At 39.7% G+C, this 18,311-nt stretch overlaps 1 protein-coding gene across 1 annotated transcript; it reads right to left on the reverse strand.

Moving 5' to 3' along the window:
- Positions 1-1,200: 1,200 nt before the first annotated feature.
- elovl5 (ELOVL fatty acid elongase 5) lies at positions 1,201-16,598 on the reverse strand. Its single transcript, XM_006800731.3, has 8 exons — positions 16,424-16,598; positions 9,668-9,732; positions 9,199-9,386; positions 6,551-6,628; positions 5,881-6,052; positions 5,381-5,505; positions 4,242-4,376; positions 1,201-2,981 (listed from the first exon to the last, which is right to left on the reverse strand). Exons 2-8 carry the CDS (start codon positions 9,723-9,725, stop codon positions 2,853-2,855), a joined length of 885 nt encoding a protein of 294 aa, XP_006800794.1. The 5' UTR covers positions 9,726-9,732; positions 16,424-16,598; the 3' UTR covers positions 1,201-2,852.
- Between the last annotated feature and the right edge of the window lie 1,713 nt (positions 16,599-18,311).

Here is an 18,311-nt window from a genome sequence, read left to right on the forward strand (position 1 = left end):
TGCCCTCCCGTCATATTTCTTTTCAAGATTTTCTTATTTAATCACTAGTGTACATATATTTATATTTATAGATACATATATATTTAGTCATCTTTTCTCTTTTACCATGTCTCTCTAATATTTTGCTCCTTACTATTTTTCTATTTTTATTTTATTATATTTTCTCCTACTGTATCATGCTGCTGAGTGACTGCTGCTCGTCAAACACATTTCATTGCAATGTTGACCCTGTGCTAACTTGCATATGACAAATAAAACTGAAAACTGAAACTGAAATCATTTAATGTTGCAGCGGTTTACTTAAATTACTTTTGCACTGCTTGATCAATAATAGCTTCATCTATAATATTTTATCTGGAAAATGATTCAACTAAATGTTATTTATACAGCACCACATCACAATAAGTCACCTCAAAGTGCTTTACGCTGCAAGATAAAAACCCTACAACTTTAGAAAGAAAACCCCAGACCTGATGAATCAGATGACGCTGGATGAGCAAGCACTTGGTGATGGCGACAAGGAAAAACTCCCTTTTAACAGGAAGAAGCCAGAAACAGAAACAGTCACAAAAATATTTGTAAATAACTTCTTTTTTTTAAATACATAGAAATTGTAAATCTTTTTTATTCATGCAGCCAGTCATGCTAACATGGCAGCATGTTAGCATACCAACAGTTACTAACTATACATAATACAACTGATAAACTAGTTTTGCTATTAGCAACGGCTAGTAAATGTTTGGCAAACTCAAAAGTAATTAAGAGTCAGTTCTCTTTCGTTATTGTCAGTGTGATTAATTTCCAAGACAAACACAACAAACATGTTCATAGTCTTTTTTTTTAATGTGTTACAGTGAATAAACAAATTCTAACACATTAATTTGGATTCATGACCTGATTTCAGAAAATATATCTATCGATTTAACAATCTAGAAAATCTTTGATCTCAGTGCATCTTATTACATGTCATTACATGCCTGTATGATTTCATGGGTACAGTGTCGGAAATTAATTTAAGATTCATCCTTTAGCCACTCTTATACATTCCTTTTTCCATACCAGCATTTACTACCGCCTCTGCTTGGAAATTAAATAAAATTAATAAATAGTTTAATCACTAAAATCTTTTTCCCTCGTGGGAAGCTGTTTTTTTGTTTTTTGTTGTTTTGTTTTGTTTTTTTTTTGGGGGGGGGGGGGGGGGGGGGGGGCGGTGAGAGATATGAAAGGAATAGAGAAAATACTCATTTGCTGATATATGTGTGCCAAACATGTAGCTACAGCCAGTAGTTTAGCATGAAGCCTGAGAACCGGGAGAAAAGCTACTTTGACTATGTTCACGTATATTATGATCCAAAGTGAGCTTTCCAGGGTTTTTTAAGTGGATGTAGTTACTTTTGAATAGAAAAAGGTCGGTCTTTTTTTTTTTTTTTTGCTGTTGTTTTTTTTTGCTATTCTGTTTTATCGACATCAAATTATGATTAGAAGTTGTTAGAAATAATAATTTGTTGAAATTCTCAAATTCCACAAAGGAAATGTAGATTCAGGCACAAGATTCAGACATGAAGTTGGACACATATTTGTCTGACGTGAACAAACATTAAGAAAAATGTGAAAATGCTACATTAGAAACCAAATCAACTGGTCCAGAAGGCACAGAAGACCCTATTTCAATAAAGATATAATTAAAAAGAATTGTAATGATATTAATAGTAAACTTTCCTAACTGAGCTTTTAATGTAAAGCTTCTCAGCAATGGGATTCGTCCAGTTGTCATAATCTTTCCAGTTTTTGAATGTTTAGTCACGTGTTCAAGCAGATCATAGATGTTCTATCTGGTTTACCTACGGGGGGTAAGATTGCCTTTCAACAACTTGATCTAAAGATAACAGATCTTTCATAGTCAACTATAAAATTTGTCTGAATACAACATATTTACTTACTTACCAAAAAACACTATGATTATCTTTACCATCTAAATAGTTTAAAAATAAGCATTTATGCTGCAGTGCTAATGGCATAGGTTCATTTAATCAAATTATATTTAAGGTCTTAAAAGCTAAGTGGACAAGGGAAGACTAAATTTTCTGACTTTATTAAGCAGAACTGAATTTAAACTACTCTCATGAAACCACAGCTGCCCTGTCACGCTGTCTTAAATGCTTTTTAAATAGAAATCCTACAATGCGCAGAACACTATACTTTGGTTATGCTTTGTTAGATTGCTAAATATTCCAAATTTGAGACCCTGCACTGAATATTTTTCTGTAAATGTGCAATATCAGTTGTTACAGCCTCTCAGTAAGTATGCATTACAGTATTACAGAGAGCAACATTTAAGATGATGCAACTGCTGAGGCAGGAATGAGATAAAGCAAGACGCGAGATGCGTATTCTGGTTACACATTAAGGACCACAGTAAGCATCGTGTACGTGTGCATGTTTTCAGTCGTCCCTCAAGTTGACGTCACTGAGTGTGAGAAGAACCTTCGGCTGCCAACACACTCGGTGCAGCTTTCATTTTTAGATCTTGCGTGTGTAAAGCGTTACTGAATGTATGCTTGTTTGCTGGTAGCAAGAACAACATGTTTGCTTTGGATTATCAGTACCTCTAGAAGGTGGGGAAGGCAATATTGTACAGTGTCAACCTTACTACAAAATATTAATTTTCTTCATTAAGTCAATAATTCAGTACAGTAAGTAGCAATATGTGCAAAAACATGGAAAGTCTCTGGCTATACTGTATGTGGCTATGGCTTATTTCATCTGAAGTAAATGCTAGGCTATTCTAGGTAAGAAGACACATCTAGCAGCATTAGCTAACACGCTACATTGAGAAATAGGTTTCTCAAATGTCAATCCACCCTCAGTTTCTTGGGTGCGGTGAAGTCCGTTGATGGCGTTCCGTTAGCATGTCCATTTGTTGATAACAGGGAGCTGTTCTGTGGATGCTTCCTCTGAGAATCGCTCTTCTTCTTGTAAGTCTTGAGTGAGACAAAAGAGGGAAAAATAAATCACTACATATAATTTTATAGATGAAAATTCACTCTTCCTCTCAGCCTTCCTGGTTATTATAGTATAACCCCGAACGACATATAGGAGACCAGGGCTCCACTCCTTGAGGTGGTAGTAATGTTTCCATGGTATTTCTCGATTCCTGGCTCCTCTAGTCGCATAATACAGTAACCTTGGGCTGGATACTGAACTCTGAGGAATCCATCAGAGTGTGAATGTTAGCTTGAGAACAGAATCCGTCTGTGAATCGGGCATATTTCATTTTATATAAAAACAAATGTAAGTTTGCTTGAGAAATAGTAACTGCTGGCCACTGCTCTAATGACTCAAAGGTGCAAAGGGTACGTTTGCAGCAGACTACAGTCAGCTGTAGATAAAGGTTTGTATTGGTGCTTTCACAAGTTCAGGTATTTTAAGGAGCAAGTTATTGTAGGACTGCGGATGTCATCCACTCCAGTGAATGGCTCTCTAAATTTTAATGGGTTTTGTGCAAAGGCAGAGGGCTGTAGCACAAAAGAACAAGAAGCACATTCGTGAAAAAGAAGGTTTTCATAGGGAAAACTAAGCACACATTCACTGCTTCCTTATGATTTAAAAAGGGTCCAAGTAGCAGCCAGGTATTCCTGATAAAATGCAATCAATTTAAATGATCATCAGAAAGAGTGCATGCTAAATGTTCACAACATTAAAATTAGAAAGACTGAACAAGTATGGCTCGTTTGCAAAGGTTTCGAACAGAAAGCCTCTTCTCTCTAAAAGGATGCAATGTTGCATCTGAACAAACCACAAGGCATCTGGAAAAATGTCCTTCGGACAGATGTAACCAAAGTGGAAATGTTCAGCATCAAAACACAGCATAATGAAACAAACTGCTTATATGAACTGTAAAGTTAGATGGACCTGAATCATAAATTTTAAAGGCCATCTGTGTGACATCTAGGACTTAGTCAAAATCAGCTTAAACAACATGACAATGATCCCAAGCACCGTAACAGACTGGGCGAAAAAGAAAAGAATTAAGATGTTGCAATGGCTAAGTTAAGGTGTTACTAAGTGCAACAGAAACCTGGACTTTGAGAGCTGTGCCTGCAACATTCAATGAACTGAATCAACATTGTAAGACAGAGAGGGCCAAAATTCCTCCATAACAATGTGACACGCTGATAAAGTCGTGCATACAACAATTACTTCCTTTGAATGTTTTACCTTCTTGGTAAGGAAAAACTCACCTGGATGTAGAAGTTCATGAAAAGGACAATGAGTGTGAACATGTAACTTATTTGGAAGTACAACCATCCAATGGGGAAGCTACATGGCCATATGACTGCTAAAGTTGTCTGGGTCACAGTTAAAAAGAACTGGATCTGTGGAGAAAAACAAACAAACACATCACACACCACAGAGTGAGAGGGTGACAGAGAGCCCCCCCCCCCCCCCCCCCCCCCCCCCATGTTCCATACTACTTTATATTTCTGCAACACTACAGGCAAGGGAAATATTGCTCTTTTTATGCCACTACATGCACGTTTTCATACAATACACACAAAGTGCTTATAAAATATACAGTTCAGTGTGTCAATCAGCCTCAAGTTATTTGACCTTGTAACTGAGTCTGTATTTCCTTTAAATGTTCTTTAAAAGAAATAAATTTAAAGGAGAATTACAGCAAACAGATTTAAAACTAGGAAGCACTTTGAGACACTGTTTAAACCCAAAGTAAACTTTTTTTTAACAATACATTTTCATAACTGCTTATTTAAACAGGATTACAAGGGATAGTAGCAATCTGAGCTGACATATGACTGTTCTGCAAAGAAGAATGGGCAAGGATTTCAGTTGCTAGATGTGCAAAGCTGGTAGAGACATACCCTAAAAGACTGGCAGCTGTAATTGCAGCAAAAGGTAGTTCTACAAAGTATTGACTCAGGGGGCTGAATAATTACGCACACCCCACTTTTCAGTTATTTATTTGTAAAAAATGTTTGGAATCATGTATGATTTTGGTTCCACTTCTCACATGTACACCACTTTGTATTGGTCTTTCACGCGGAATTCCAATAAAATTGATTCATGTTTGTGGCTGTAATGTGACAAAATGTGGAAAAGTTCAAGGGGGTCGAATACTTTTGCAAGTCACTGTATATGAGTTTAAATACCTAGTTGACCCCACGTATTTAAACTCATCCACCTTCACTACCTGTCCTTCTTGCATCTAAAGTCCATGGAGTTTCCAGTACTTTTGGATTTTAATTATGCATTTAATTGCACTTTAATTTGAAACAAACCACGTTTTTTTACTGAAATGCCGCTATTTTTATTTAAGAATCTGAATATTGCTTCTAGCACTGGAGGAAGAATGTGAACCCACCAGCTGTAACTGCGTGATGTACTTCTTCCACCAAAGGTATGGCCGGATGGCTGGAATGGCTGAGAGGCCATAGTACGAATACATCACGACGTGAATGAAGCTGTTTAGTGAGGCACCAAAGTACGCTGGAGAGGCACAAAAGAAAGAGACGGGACGGTATTAACAAAGAGAGAGCAGGGGATAATAAACTTGTTATTAGTCTGTTGTGTTTGGAGAATTTACTACAGATTTTATGTTAAAATAAAAAATAAAAACACTAGAAACCATTAACAGTAAAGTAATGCAGAAGTAATATGGTTTATGTGAGCAGTAAAAAGTGTAAAGTTAGTTACACATTGTAGCAGCGTGTGGGTCAATAAGTGTCACTTTGTATCCTTTAAGAGACTAGAATGAGCTGCTTTCAAGACTAATGGGTTAGAGCACTTGAATTATTTAGCTGAACTGTGATGCCAGACTGTTTCTGTGGTTACTGGAGGGTGAAGCTGTGTAAAAACACTCACAATGACCACAGGGTATCCAGTTCATAACAAACCACCAGATATTCACCATGCTGGCATGGTGGTAAAGGTGCAGGAACGTGATCTGGTGATTATTTTTTCGTAGTATGAAGAAGAAGGTGTCCATGAACTCGATGAGCTTGGAGAAGTAGTACCACCAGAGGACATTTATAATCTGGGTGGGGGTGGGGGAGGAGAGAGAGAGAGAAACCTTCACAGCAAACAAAATATATACACAAAAAATAAATAAATAAAATGTTGGCAAAATTGGAATGGGTTCCCAAAGGCACCCAAAGGTCTGGGAGGAATCTGTTTAACTGTAGGACTGACAAACTGATAAAACTTTTAATTGAATCGCTGCAGAACTGCAGAGCCAAGCACATTTCAGTGAGAGGCTTGTTTTCACTGATGCTGAAGAGAGCCATCATGATGTCGAGAACTGGATTAAATGCACTGTCTCTGCAGCTTATCTGGCTGGATTTATAGCTACCTGCCCACAGAAATCAAAGCAGATCAGTGGATACACATTTTGCCTAAATAGGCTCTCTCTCTCTCTCGTATTACATCGACTCTCTTACAATTTCACTATAAAGCCCATCAGTGTATCAAAGAAGCAATCAAAAGACAGAGGAACACCCACACAAAAAGAGTGCACAGTGTGAAGGTGACTGACCTTAATATCCGCTTCCTCTGCACTGTGAGTGTTCTGGCAGTAGAAGTTGTAGCCTCCGTGCCACGCAGCGCTAACGAGCTGTAGATAAAAAGATAGGAAATGTAAAATAAATAAATTTCTTTTCGTTTGTTATCACAGAACGTGCGGGAAGTTGTTTAATCTAGGAAAGGCTAATTGCAGTACTCTAGGACAACCACACCTTACACCTCCCATGTGCTTCAGTAACCTCATGAAAGTTGCTTAAAAAGGGATACAGAGGATTCAGCAAAGGACACCATGTACTCACCTATAGTCTACATTAACTCCCTTTTGTTTGCACTGATTTTTGTGTGTGTGTGTCAAAGGTTTCATTGGAATGTTTGCAAAGCTCTGAACACTTTCTGACCGGCTGCTACGTTCCTTAAAATCCAGACTCTCAGACCATCTGCGACATATTAGCTTCAACAATAAACATGCAGCAGCAGCAGCAGCAGCAGCAGCCTGTAATCTCTGTGGACTACATAACAGGAGGAAATTTACAGAAACTGGATTATTCAGCCTATTTGTTGCCATTTCTAGTAAATCTTGTTAGAGGCATTGAAAGGGCACATTAAAGAATAATTATTCAAATGCACGTGGATGACTTAGCTGATTGCTGAGTCACCACTTCCATATAGATGCACTTTGTCTGCTGCTGTAAAAGGCTTCACTTACACAGCTTAGAGGCAAGAAACTGCCAGCAGAATGAGGTTTGTATTTTATCTTGTGGGCACAGATATTAGCCTGTCTCTAACTTAATATACAGCTTTGATTTATTTATTTTTTTCCAGTCTTACAGATGCATTATAGTCAAACAAAACTGATCACAATTACAGTTGCGCTCTGGAAAGTTGACAAAGAACAAAAGTGCCCTGTACTTTGATTCACATCAGGTGGCCTTGATTGATTTTGGACTGCCAAAAGTTCATCCCGTGGCTGCGGCATTACCAAACTGGAGTGCTTAATGAATCAAAGCAGGCAACAGTCCACTGGGGCCTTACGCAATGCAGAGGGACAGACAAGATTGGTCTGCCAGCTGTGATGGGGAGGAGACTAAAGATACTTTAGACTTACACGTCCTCAGAAATGCCATGTCTGGTTCTGACATCCTGGTGTTCACAGTATGCAAAACAGCAGATGCCGTCACTGATAAGAGAACTCTCTGCACTATTACCACATCCCAGTCCACTGAGCTCAGACTGACTGAGCCTCCCTGCCAGTTAAGAATGTTCTTCCATGTTTGTTTACATTAGTGCGTCTCTCAATTGCAGTCACTTAGTCAGCCCGTTTGTAAAAAAGCAGTTTTCCAGCAAACAATAGTGTCCTGTGCTAAAGGCTGGCACAATGAGCCTGTCAGCATCCAGCTGCGTCCCTCTCTCCCCCCCAGGGGCTTTGTCTCTTGGTGCAGCTTTCAGCCACAGATGCAGGCAGCCAATTCCTCGCAAAAGAGTGATGGCGCACTGATATCTGTTAAAAATGAAGCTATAATTAAAACTTGTCATTTTTACACTCTATTTTTGTACTAATCTAGCATGATAACTCATGTTAGAGGCAGATGTGGGAGGTAACAATAAATACTTCGTTACTATAGGTATCAGTACTTTTTCTGACAGCTTTTTACTTTTACCTGCTACATTTTAAAATCTGTACTTTCTTCTCCTTACATTTTCAAAATTTTTCGAGGAGAGTTATTATTTCTCACTGTGTCTTCAAACATGAAACTGATTTAAGCCTGAAGAGTAACAACTGGAATCACCGGAGGACGTCGCATAAAAAGAGATGAAAGAGGAAAACCGTGTGCCAAATTGGGCGGGTGTTTTTTGGTTTTTGGCACACCGGAACAACTGCAGGTGTCTATAAGTTGCGGTACTTCAGCATCTTCAGCGAGCATCTTGATGAATTCATTTGTGTACATCCACAAAGAGCAGTGGGTCAGCTGATCACAGCCTGTACACTAAGAAGATCTACTGGAGCTCTAAACGGTAATAATTGTGAGTTGTGATTCTTTTCCCCATGCTGAGCCATTACCGCTGATTTTAGGATTCCCCCACCTGCTAAATTAGTCTTTAACCTCTTCCCTACTCATTTTCCTGTTTAGAGGCAAAGTCACCCTCTACAGAAAATAGAGCTATTTTTTAATTTTCTGTCTTTTTCTCTGTTCATGTCCTACTTACCTGATTCACGCCCAGTACCTTTGTAAGAATTAAAATGTAAACTGAAATAAAATCAGTATTCCTATCTACTAATATTATTTTATCATTACATTAATATAGGACAAGGTTCGGTTAGCTTTGCATTTAAAAAAGTGGTAGAAATGTTCTTCAAGGAGGTACTTTTACTTTCTTTTCTTTAAGTAGGTGAGATGAATGCTGTTGTGATTTGGCACTATATAAATGAAACTGAATTGAATTTTCAACACATTAACTTAAACAACCGTCTTACTGCCTTGTATAACCTGCCTCTTGATAGTTGCCACAGTAACAACACAATCAATGGCCAGTTGGTGTAAATCTAGTTCTGGGTCATTTTAGTTTCCTCCTCTTTATTTTATAATCTATTTGCAGTGCGACTCTGCTGTGTTTGCTTTGGCCCAGTTTAGCTCATCTCTCAGCGCTGAGCAGTTCGTTTACCTCATAGAACATATAAAAGGACAAGAGCGTGAGGCCCAGATTGTAGAACACCATGACGGCTCTGCAGGAGTACGGCTGCCTGTGTTTCATGTACTTGGGCCCCATCCAAACGATCAGAAGGTACATGACTGTGAGTGCAAAGGTTGGTGGGTAGTTGTCGAGCAGCAGCATTCCCCGAACCCGCTGATCTGAAATATGGAGATAAAGAGGTGAGGTGAGGAGGATGGACAATAAGGTGGCCTGACTACCAGCAGCAAATGAATGAAGAGAGCTGAAAAAAAAATCACCAGCAAAAATAATGTTGCTCAACACCTAGAAAGTTAGCAGGCGGAAAAGCACAACAGGATCCGCAGAGCAGTGTCGGGCATGTAACGTACGACTTGGGTCAAAGGTTTTAAGTAATGTTTACCTTATATAACATTTTCTCACAGAGGACTGGTAGAGTTATGAATGATTTGCATCATCTTACCTCTTGGACCCATCCATGAGTCGATATACGCATTCAGTTTATGATTGAAGGTCTCCATTTTTCACCTAGAAAAAGAACAGAGTGTTTTTAGACTTTATTACAAAATAATTATTCAAAATTTAAAAGCTTAAAAAAAAGAATAATAAATGTAAAAGAGTATGTGCTACAGTAAGGTAATCGAACTACTCTGTATCTACAGGGTGGGCCATTTATATGGATACACCGTAATAAAATGGGAATGGTTGGTGATATTAAAGTCCTGTTTGTGGTACATTAGTATATGTGAGGGGGCAAACTCCTCAAGATGGGTGGTGACCATGGTGGCCATTTAGAAGTCGGTCATCTTGGATACAATTTTTGTTTTTTCAATAGGAAGAGGGCCATGTGACACATCAAACTTATTGGTAATGTCACAAGAAAAACAATGGTGTGCTTGGTTTCAACGTAACTTTATTCTTTCATGAGTTATTTACAAGTTTCTCTTTGTTCACAGCCATTGACATGTCGAAGAGGTTAACACGTGAGGAGCGGATCGAAATTGTGTTGATATCTGGTGAACGCAGAAACCGGGTCATTGCAGCAGATTTCAATGCAAGACACCCTACGAGACCACCCATCTCCCATGCTACAGTTAGCAAACTGCTTGCTAAGTTTCGTGAAACTGGTTCAGTGTTGGATTTGCCAAAATGTGGACACAAGAAAACTGCCACTAATGAAGAAACATCAGTGGCTGTCCTAGCTTCATTCAGCAAGAGCCCACAGCGTAGCACTCGCCGCATGTCACTGGAGAGCTACTGCAGCATCTCAACGAGGATGACCCAGATCAGCGCACAGAATTTGCAGAATGGGCAAAAAAAAAAATTGGAACAGGACCCTCAGTTCACGCAGAAGATTTTGTTCAGTGATGAGGCAAACTTTTATGTGAAAGGTGAAGTTAACAAACAAAACCACTGCTATTGGTCTGACACTAACCCACACTGGATGGATCCCTGTAAGACTGTTGGAACAACAAAAGTGATGGTTTGGTGTCGTATATGGCGTACAACGATAGTGGGTCCATTCTTCATCAATGGAAACCTCAAGGCCACTGGATATTCGAAATTGCTACATGATGATGTGTTTCCCTCTTTGTGCACTGAAGCTGGCACGTTCCCTGAGTTTTTCCAGCAAGATGGCGCATCACTACATTATGGGTGCCAGGTCCGAGCATTCCTAGATGAACAGTTTCCTGGAAAGTGGATTGGTCATCGTGGGCCAGTTGAATGGCCCCCAAGGTCTCCCGATCTGACCCCTTAGACTTTTATCTTTGGGGTCATCTGAAGGCAATGTCTATGGTGTGAAGATACGAGATGTGCAGCACCTGAAACTAAGGATACTGGATGCCTGTGCTGGCATTTCTCCTGCGGTGTTGCTATCAATGTGTGAAGAGTGGGAGAAGAGGGTTGCATTGACAATCCAACACAATGGGCTTTTGAACACATTTTATAAGTGGTCAGAAAATTGTTAATAACTCATGAAAGAATAAAGTTACGTTGACACCAAGCACACCATTGTTTTTCTTGTGACATTTCCAATAAGTTTGATGTGTCACATGGCCCTCTTCCTATTGAAAAAACAAAAGTTGTATCCAAGATGGCCGAATTCTAAATGGCCACCATGGTCACCACCCATCTTGAGGAGTTTGCCCCCTCACATATACTAATGTGCCACAAACAGGACTTTAATATCACCAACCATTCCCATGTTATTACGGTGTATCCATATAAATGGCCCACCCTGTACAATTAAGACTTTTAACAGCATGAGCATCACGGCGACCGTGGTTAGCACCATTTCCTCACAGCAAGAAGCTTCTGGGTTCAGACCTTGGTGGGCCACTACTGTGTGGAGTTTGCAGGTTCACTGGGAGCTCTGGTTTCTTGCAGGATTAAAAGATATGTTATGTTAATTCTGCCTATGTATGCCCAGGGTAAACTTGAGTTCTGTGCATTCAGGAGAGGATTACTCATCACTCCACAATTTTATATGCAACATACCAGGTTGAACCCCATTTTCCTTCACAACTTCATTAATCCTTCATGGCATATATTCATCAAGGTGCTGGAAACACTCCTGGGAGATCCTTGTCCATATTGACATGATGACACCACGCAGTTACTGCAGATTTGTCAGCTGCAGATCCGAGTGTAGCCCTGTTGGATTGTGATCTGGAGATTGTGGAGGACCTTTGAGCACACTAAACTCATTGTCATGTTCAAGAAACAGGTTTAAGATGATTTGAGCTTCGTGACATGCCGCATTATTCCCCCAGAAGCAACCATCAGTAGGTACACTGCTGCCATAAAGGGATCCGGACATAGTCAGCAACAATACTCAAGTAGGCTGTGGTGTTTAACCAATGCTCAGTTGTTATCAAAGGGCTCAACATGTACCAACACCAGCAGCCTGAACCATTGATACTAGGAAGGTTGGATCCACGCTTTCATGTTACCTGGACCAAATTCAGACCCTCAACATTCAAATGGCACCAATGTTTCCAGTCTTCTATTGACCAAACTTGGTGGGCCTGTGCAAGTGGTAGCATCAGTTTCCCATTGTTAGCTGGCAGGAGTGGAACCCAGTGTGGTCTTCTACTGCCGTAGCCCATCTTCTTTAAGATTCAATGTGTTATGTGTTCAGAGATGCTCTTCTGCATACCATGGCTGTAACGACTGGTTGTTTGTATAGTTACTATTGTCTTCTCATCAGCTTGAAGCACTCCGGCCATTCTCCTCTGACATTTGGCATCAATGAGGCTTTTTCAGGCAAAGAATTGCTGCTCTTCAGGATATCTTACCAGTCTGTGTAAACCCTGATGATGGTCATGTGAGAAAATCCAGGTAGATGAGCAGTTTCTGAAATTTCTAACCGATTGTGTTGCTTAATCAGTCATTTCAAATGTGAGTTGAGAGACTGAGCTAACGTCACTGAATGTCTCTGTGTCTCTCTCCCTCTCTCTCACAAAATACTAGGTTATAACCTAAATTTACGGTACCTAAATAAGTCTAATGAAGAGCATGACGCCCAAAACCACCTCTCCCAATATGGTTGTCATTTGGAATTAGTAACAACAGTCACTTATGAGAGCAAGTACAATTTCAGGGAGTAAAACAAAACGAGCACAATGAAAAGATGTTAAGTCTATAGAGTGTGGTGGAAACCAACCATAGGTTTATCACTACAAGTAGACATACGGATGAATGCAGTGGTAATCAATCCTTGTGAAAGATGTCTTTATTAGGGATCAAAATCACAGCCTTTTAAAAAATATGATCAACTCTAAGCAGAGTTTAAACACCATGACATAACTCCAAGAAATCAATTCTGATATATGCCTATCAGCAGCTGAAAGCATCTGTGCCTGCCTGCCTTTTTAAGTCTCTATACTTCAGTCCATAGATTCTCTCCACCTAACACATCCCATAAACCTAGCAGTGATCCTTCACATCCCTCTCGTTTCCATCAACACATCAAATATATCCAGTTCTCACTCTGGGATGCAGATGAAGAGCAGAGGCCAGGAGGCGGGTGTACTCAGAGAATAACCACGACTCTATCCCATTACTACCGATGTGTATTGATCCTCTGGCTCTCAGATTGTTGAAGATGATGAATGTGTCAGAATGTGCAGATTCATTAGCCCTTTGTGTGTCCATATATATATATATATATATATATATATATATATATATATATATATATATATATATATTTCCTAAACCTTGTGGATGTTCTGCTGCCAAAGCTGTCATATTGTGGTGGTGGTTGTGGCCCTGTGTCTGCTGATAGTTCAGCCCTTTGTGACCGTTTCAAACCCACAGTTCGTAATATCCCCCTCCTGATTTAAACAGCTGCCGGAGGAGCTGTCAAGAAAAGCGTGAAAGCAAATTATTGCTCTGTCAGTAGATATACGACTATATAACTGTCATACAGCATAATGTTAGGTTTTACTGCTATACTTCAGAAAGTCAGATCGGCCCAGTGATATGAAGCAGAAGGCCATGTACAGGCCAGTATGAACGTGCACCGTGCGGGATGTGCACCACTGGATATTTTTTCCATATAAGTCTAATAAGTTACTACTGCCAGGTTCTGTTCATAAGCCTGTCTCCTACTATGATTTACAGCAGCAGGAAGCACATTCATCACGACACGCAGGCCTGGATAAACGCATCATGTTTTTAACAATACAGGACATTTTCAAAAACCAGTGCTTCTACAGAATAACAGCACTGCTTCCACATACAGTCTTAACAATACTCTCACTTGAGAAGTGCATGAATCCCTGCGTTAAGATTTTCTTACTCCCAATCTGATAAGTCTCATGATCACATGCTTTATTCATTATCACCCCAGAGGTGTTTACACATTCCTGCAGGCCTTTATATTGTTTGCAAAAGCCTGCTGTATCACTTCAGCCTTTGCAAACAGAAATAGTACGACTGCCTTCTTTATATCCTCTGACATGTTTCCCCAGCTATTGAGTCAATGCAGCAGTCTGTGATCTAACCGACTGCTGCACCGCTGGACTGTCGCTACACCTGCCCCCTCTCAGCATGAGAGCATGAAGACAAATCACATTCTCCAGCAAGCTGAGAGATACTGTAGCTCTTCTACCACATATGAAAACACTTTTTTGACTCTTACATTGACAGTAAATCGCACCGTTTTTCAGAATAACCTTGACCACTAAAGACAGAAATGTGAGCAGATCTATCAAATTTAACCAAAGCATCTCAATTCAATCTGCACACGCCTCTTAGACACAGTCATATGATACTGAAATGCAACTAACAGAACTGAGAGGACACACTAATGACTTTGTTTACATGCATTCAGAAAGTCTTTTAATCTATGTAAAGAAATTCTTATTTAAACCGACTAAAGCCCATAAATACAGAGTACATATAATTAAAAGTTAAACACCTATTTGAACCACTGCTCAGGGAACACATAGCATGTAATCATTTATCTGTCGGCACTGAATATGGCTTATTCTGATCGACCCCAGTTTTGTAATATCCTCGCTGATTATCTGAGATGCATTAGGCTGCACCAAAACATGATAATCTGCAGGGCCTTAATCAGAGCAGGCTGAGCCTCAACAGGGGAGCAGGTTAGCAGCCAGTCAGCGAGTCTTTGCTGGGTACAAGCTGCATGCAGCCCTGCAAAATATGTCTAAACAGTCAGAGCTGAAGCTTCTATTTAGTGTTATTTTATTTATATAGCACCAAATCACAACAACAGTTGCCTCAGGGTGCTTTATGTTGTAAGATAAAGATCCTACAATAATGCACATATGACCCCCTATGAGCAAGGGCTTTGGTGACAGTAGGAAGGAAAATCTCCCTTTTTAACAGGAAGAAAACCTCCAGCAGAATCAGGGTCAGAAAGGGACGGCCATCTACTGCAACTGGCTCTTCTTGAAGAGAGGAAGACTCTCTAATAGTATTCATCACTGCAGCATGTGCCACTTTAAAGGGTCTCTGTTTCTTTCAGGTCACTCTGGGAATAGTTTGTAATGATTTCTCCACTACTGTGACGATTTTCACTTTATTTACCAGGTGTTTGTCAAAAATCAGAGAGTCCTCTTATTAGACTTCTCCTCAAACATCACCACACGAAGATACGACTATCAAACCAATCCAGGCACATCTGTTTTGCAAACCTGCACAAGAATAAACACAACCTTAGCTTTTTAAACTCATTTCAATGTTTTTACATTCATTACGGGTACTTTCTTGGACACTTTTATCTTCTCGATTTTTTTATGACTGCTGTGTGAAGGTTGTCTGGCAAAATAAGATTTTCGTTGTACAGTATAAACCTGCCTGTGCTTATATGCATGTGCATATGACACTTACAAAACTTTATGGACATTTCCCACCTCTGGTAACACATGTAACTAATTCTGAACAAAAATAAAACTACAACTAAAAACCAGCATCATGCTTTCACTCTAAACACCTGTCATTTCTTATTAATTACATGGAAATAGTCGATATAAGGCTAGCTTATTCTCTCTAGTGCCCTGCTTTAAATGCTAATGTACTCATTAACTGCATGGGTGACCACCGAGAATAAAGTGGCTCCACAGATGATGATGATGATGATGAAATACCATTCAGTTCCCGAGAGCACATAAAAATGCACACTTTCACTCCTGGGTTTGTCACATTATCTACAGCCATCACTTACAAACATGTATTAAGCGCACAAAAACACGTTGCAGTACTCGGTGGCTACTTCCAAAGAGTTTTAACGTGATAATCGCGACAGGTTCACGGGACTGCTACACAAAACCGCCTCCCCCCCCAACACACACATAGTATTATTGTATAATAGAAACTATTCTGCATGGAGGGGGTCACACGTGTAACCCTAAGCTGCACTTTACGCACTATCCTGTTCAGCAGCAGCAGCCCCGTTAAACTAAAGATGTGAGCTGCTGCCGATGACGTTAACCCCGTTAATTTCAAAGCGGAAACTTCCAGAGAGAAATTCATTAACATGCCGAGCAGCAAACTTCGCATCCCGTCGATCGCAACCTACAACCCACAGTAACAGCAGAGGTCACCGCTTCGGCAGCATCAGTCAAAACTCGTCGCTTTCACTGCAGACAACATGAGGGCAGCATCATTAAAAATAATAATAATTAAAAAAAAGAAAAAAAAGAAAAAGAAATAAAACGTAGAAGAAGACAGAGAAAGCGCCTACCGTACAGCCACGGAGCTGGGCCGGCGCCTTATTTAGACGGAGGAAGAAGCCCTGAGAGTGGATCGGGAGAGAGTGGATGCAGCTGTGAGCAGCGGACTGCCTACCTTTGGAGGCGGAGTGAGAAAAAAGGAGAAAAAAGCCCGCCTGTGTAACCTTGGCTTGGCCGGGTCTGGGCACAATGTGTAGCCTTGTCGCTCACAGTGGAAAATAGTGGGAGGAACACGCAGATTGGCCCATTGCCCCGCAGGAGGGCTACAGCCACGAGGTGACCCGATGCGTTGCAACTGCACACGCAGGAAAAAGGGAAAGAAGATGACATGCAGGTTTTCTGTACCTTCCTGTAACTTTATTACAAAGTCACATTCATTAGAAGGGAGAAGTGGGTCGTTGCAGATTTTATTTCTCATCAGTGGGAAACCTATTTGAAGTAGAAATGAAGCAGAAATAATTGAAGCCACACGTGACGTTTATGGTTTAAAGACACGAGTTATGTCACTGAGGTTTTTACTGCTGGTCAAAGGGGAGCTCGTTCGTGCATGGTGATTTTTTTAAAGCTTTGCACTATGCCAAGGAGTCAGGCTTCTGATCAGGCATCATTTAATCTGTATCAAAGATCACTTATGATGTAGAAAAAAAAGTCCTCCTGTTGCAGGAGACTTTAAAAAAATCTTTTCTTTAAGTGTCTAAATCAGGGGAGTTAAACATAAAGTTTAAAGAATCAGCCCAGCAAAGACTCGAGTTTGGCCCACTGGAAGGCTGTGGAAATATGACAGATGGCATTATATTTAGATTTTTGTTGTATTTTCATAGCTTTTTACAGCTTTTTCTAAGTAATAGATAAAATAATATCAGTTAAAACACAGAAAATCCCTGTTTTTTACATTTCTTTCTTCTTCTTCTTTTGTTTTTTTCAGTGAGTCCACAGGAAAAGGGGACATTTTTTGCGAATTAATGTGAATTACTCTCATGCTCACTTGAAATCAAAGTGAGTTAATGTGGCCCACTATGTAAAATGAGTTTGACATCCCTGATCTAGTTTACAACTGTTTTTATGACCTGTCATAATAAAGACACTCTTTCATTGTCTTTCTCTATCTTTTGAAATGAAATATTTTGCAAATATAATCTTAGTGTTTAGTGATGGTGTACAGCTTACTAAAGGTTTCCTTGATTTGTACAGAGCTAGCTGCAGTACATGCTACACTCAGAGGTAATTCTTGCTGAATGACATTTAATATTGTGCATGTGGCTGCTGAGCTAAGCGTACTTGAAGTATGGCTGTGTGCTCACTATGCATTTTTAATAAAAAAAACAACAACAGCTTTTTCTTTCTTTCTTTTTTCTCCTTACAGTTACGACTGGATGCTTGCAGGGTAAACAGGATATTTATGCATACCTCACACCCATCTCTTTTAAGAGACCAGTAGTTCCATAAAGCACAGACACAGTCCCAAAAAAATCCCACATGTTTAGCCACATCTAAATGGGTTGAGACAAAAACCTTTGGTGAGCATCACTTATGAGGAGTTTACAGAACAGACAGTAGTGCTGTGGTTTATGTTGGATTTTGATTTTGAACTTTTTTGACTCAGTTATTAGTTTTTATATTGTTTAATTACTTTTATAATTCACCAGTAACACTTTTCCAGGTCATACTTTATTTTTTTATTTTTTCTTAATTTGTTTTAAAAGAAAAAGAAAACACATTTATACAATTTGTCATTAATAAGTACTCTGTTCACACTGATACAGACACTCGCAGAAACACCCTTTGGCCATTGAACGTTCCCCCAGAATTTAAAATCCTTCTCCTTACATACAAGGTCTTGAATAATCAGGCCCCACCTTATCTTAGAGACCTCACAGTATCATACCACCCCAACAGAGC

The sequence above is a fragment of the Neolamprologus brichardi genome, chromosome 13 (genome assembly GCF_056152115.1).
Source record: "Neolamprologus brichardi isolate AB-2024 chromosome 13, ASM5615211v1, whole genome shotgun sequence".
Lineage (NCBI taxonomy): Eukaryota > Metazoa > Chordata > Actinopteri > Cichliformes > Cichlidae > Neolamprologus > Neolamprologus brichardi.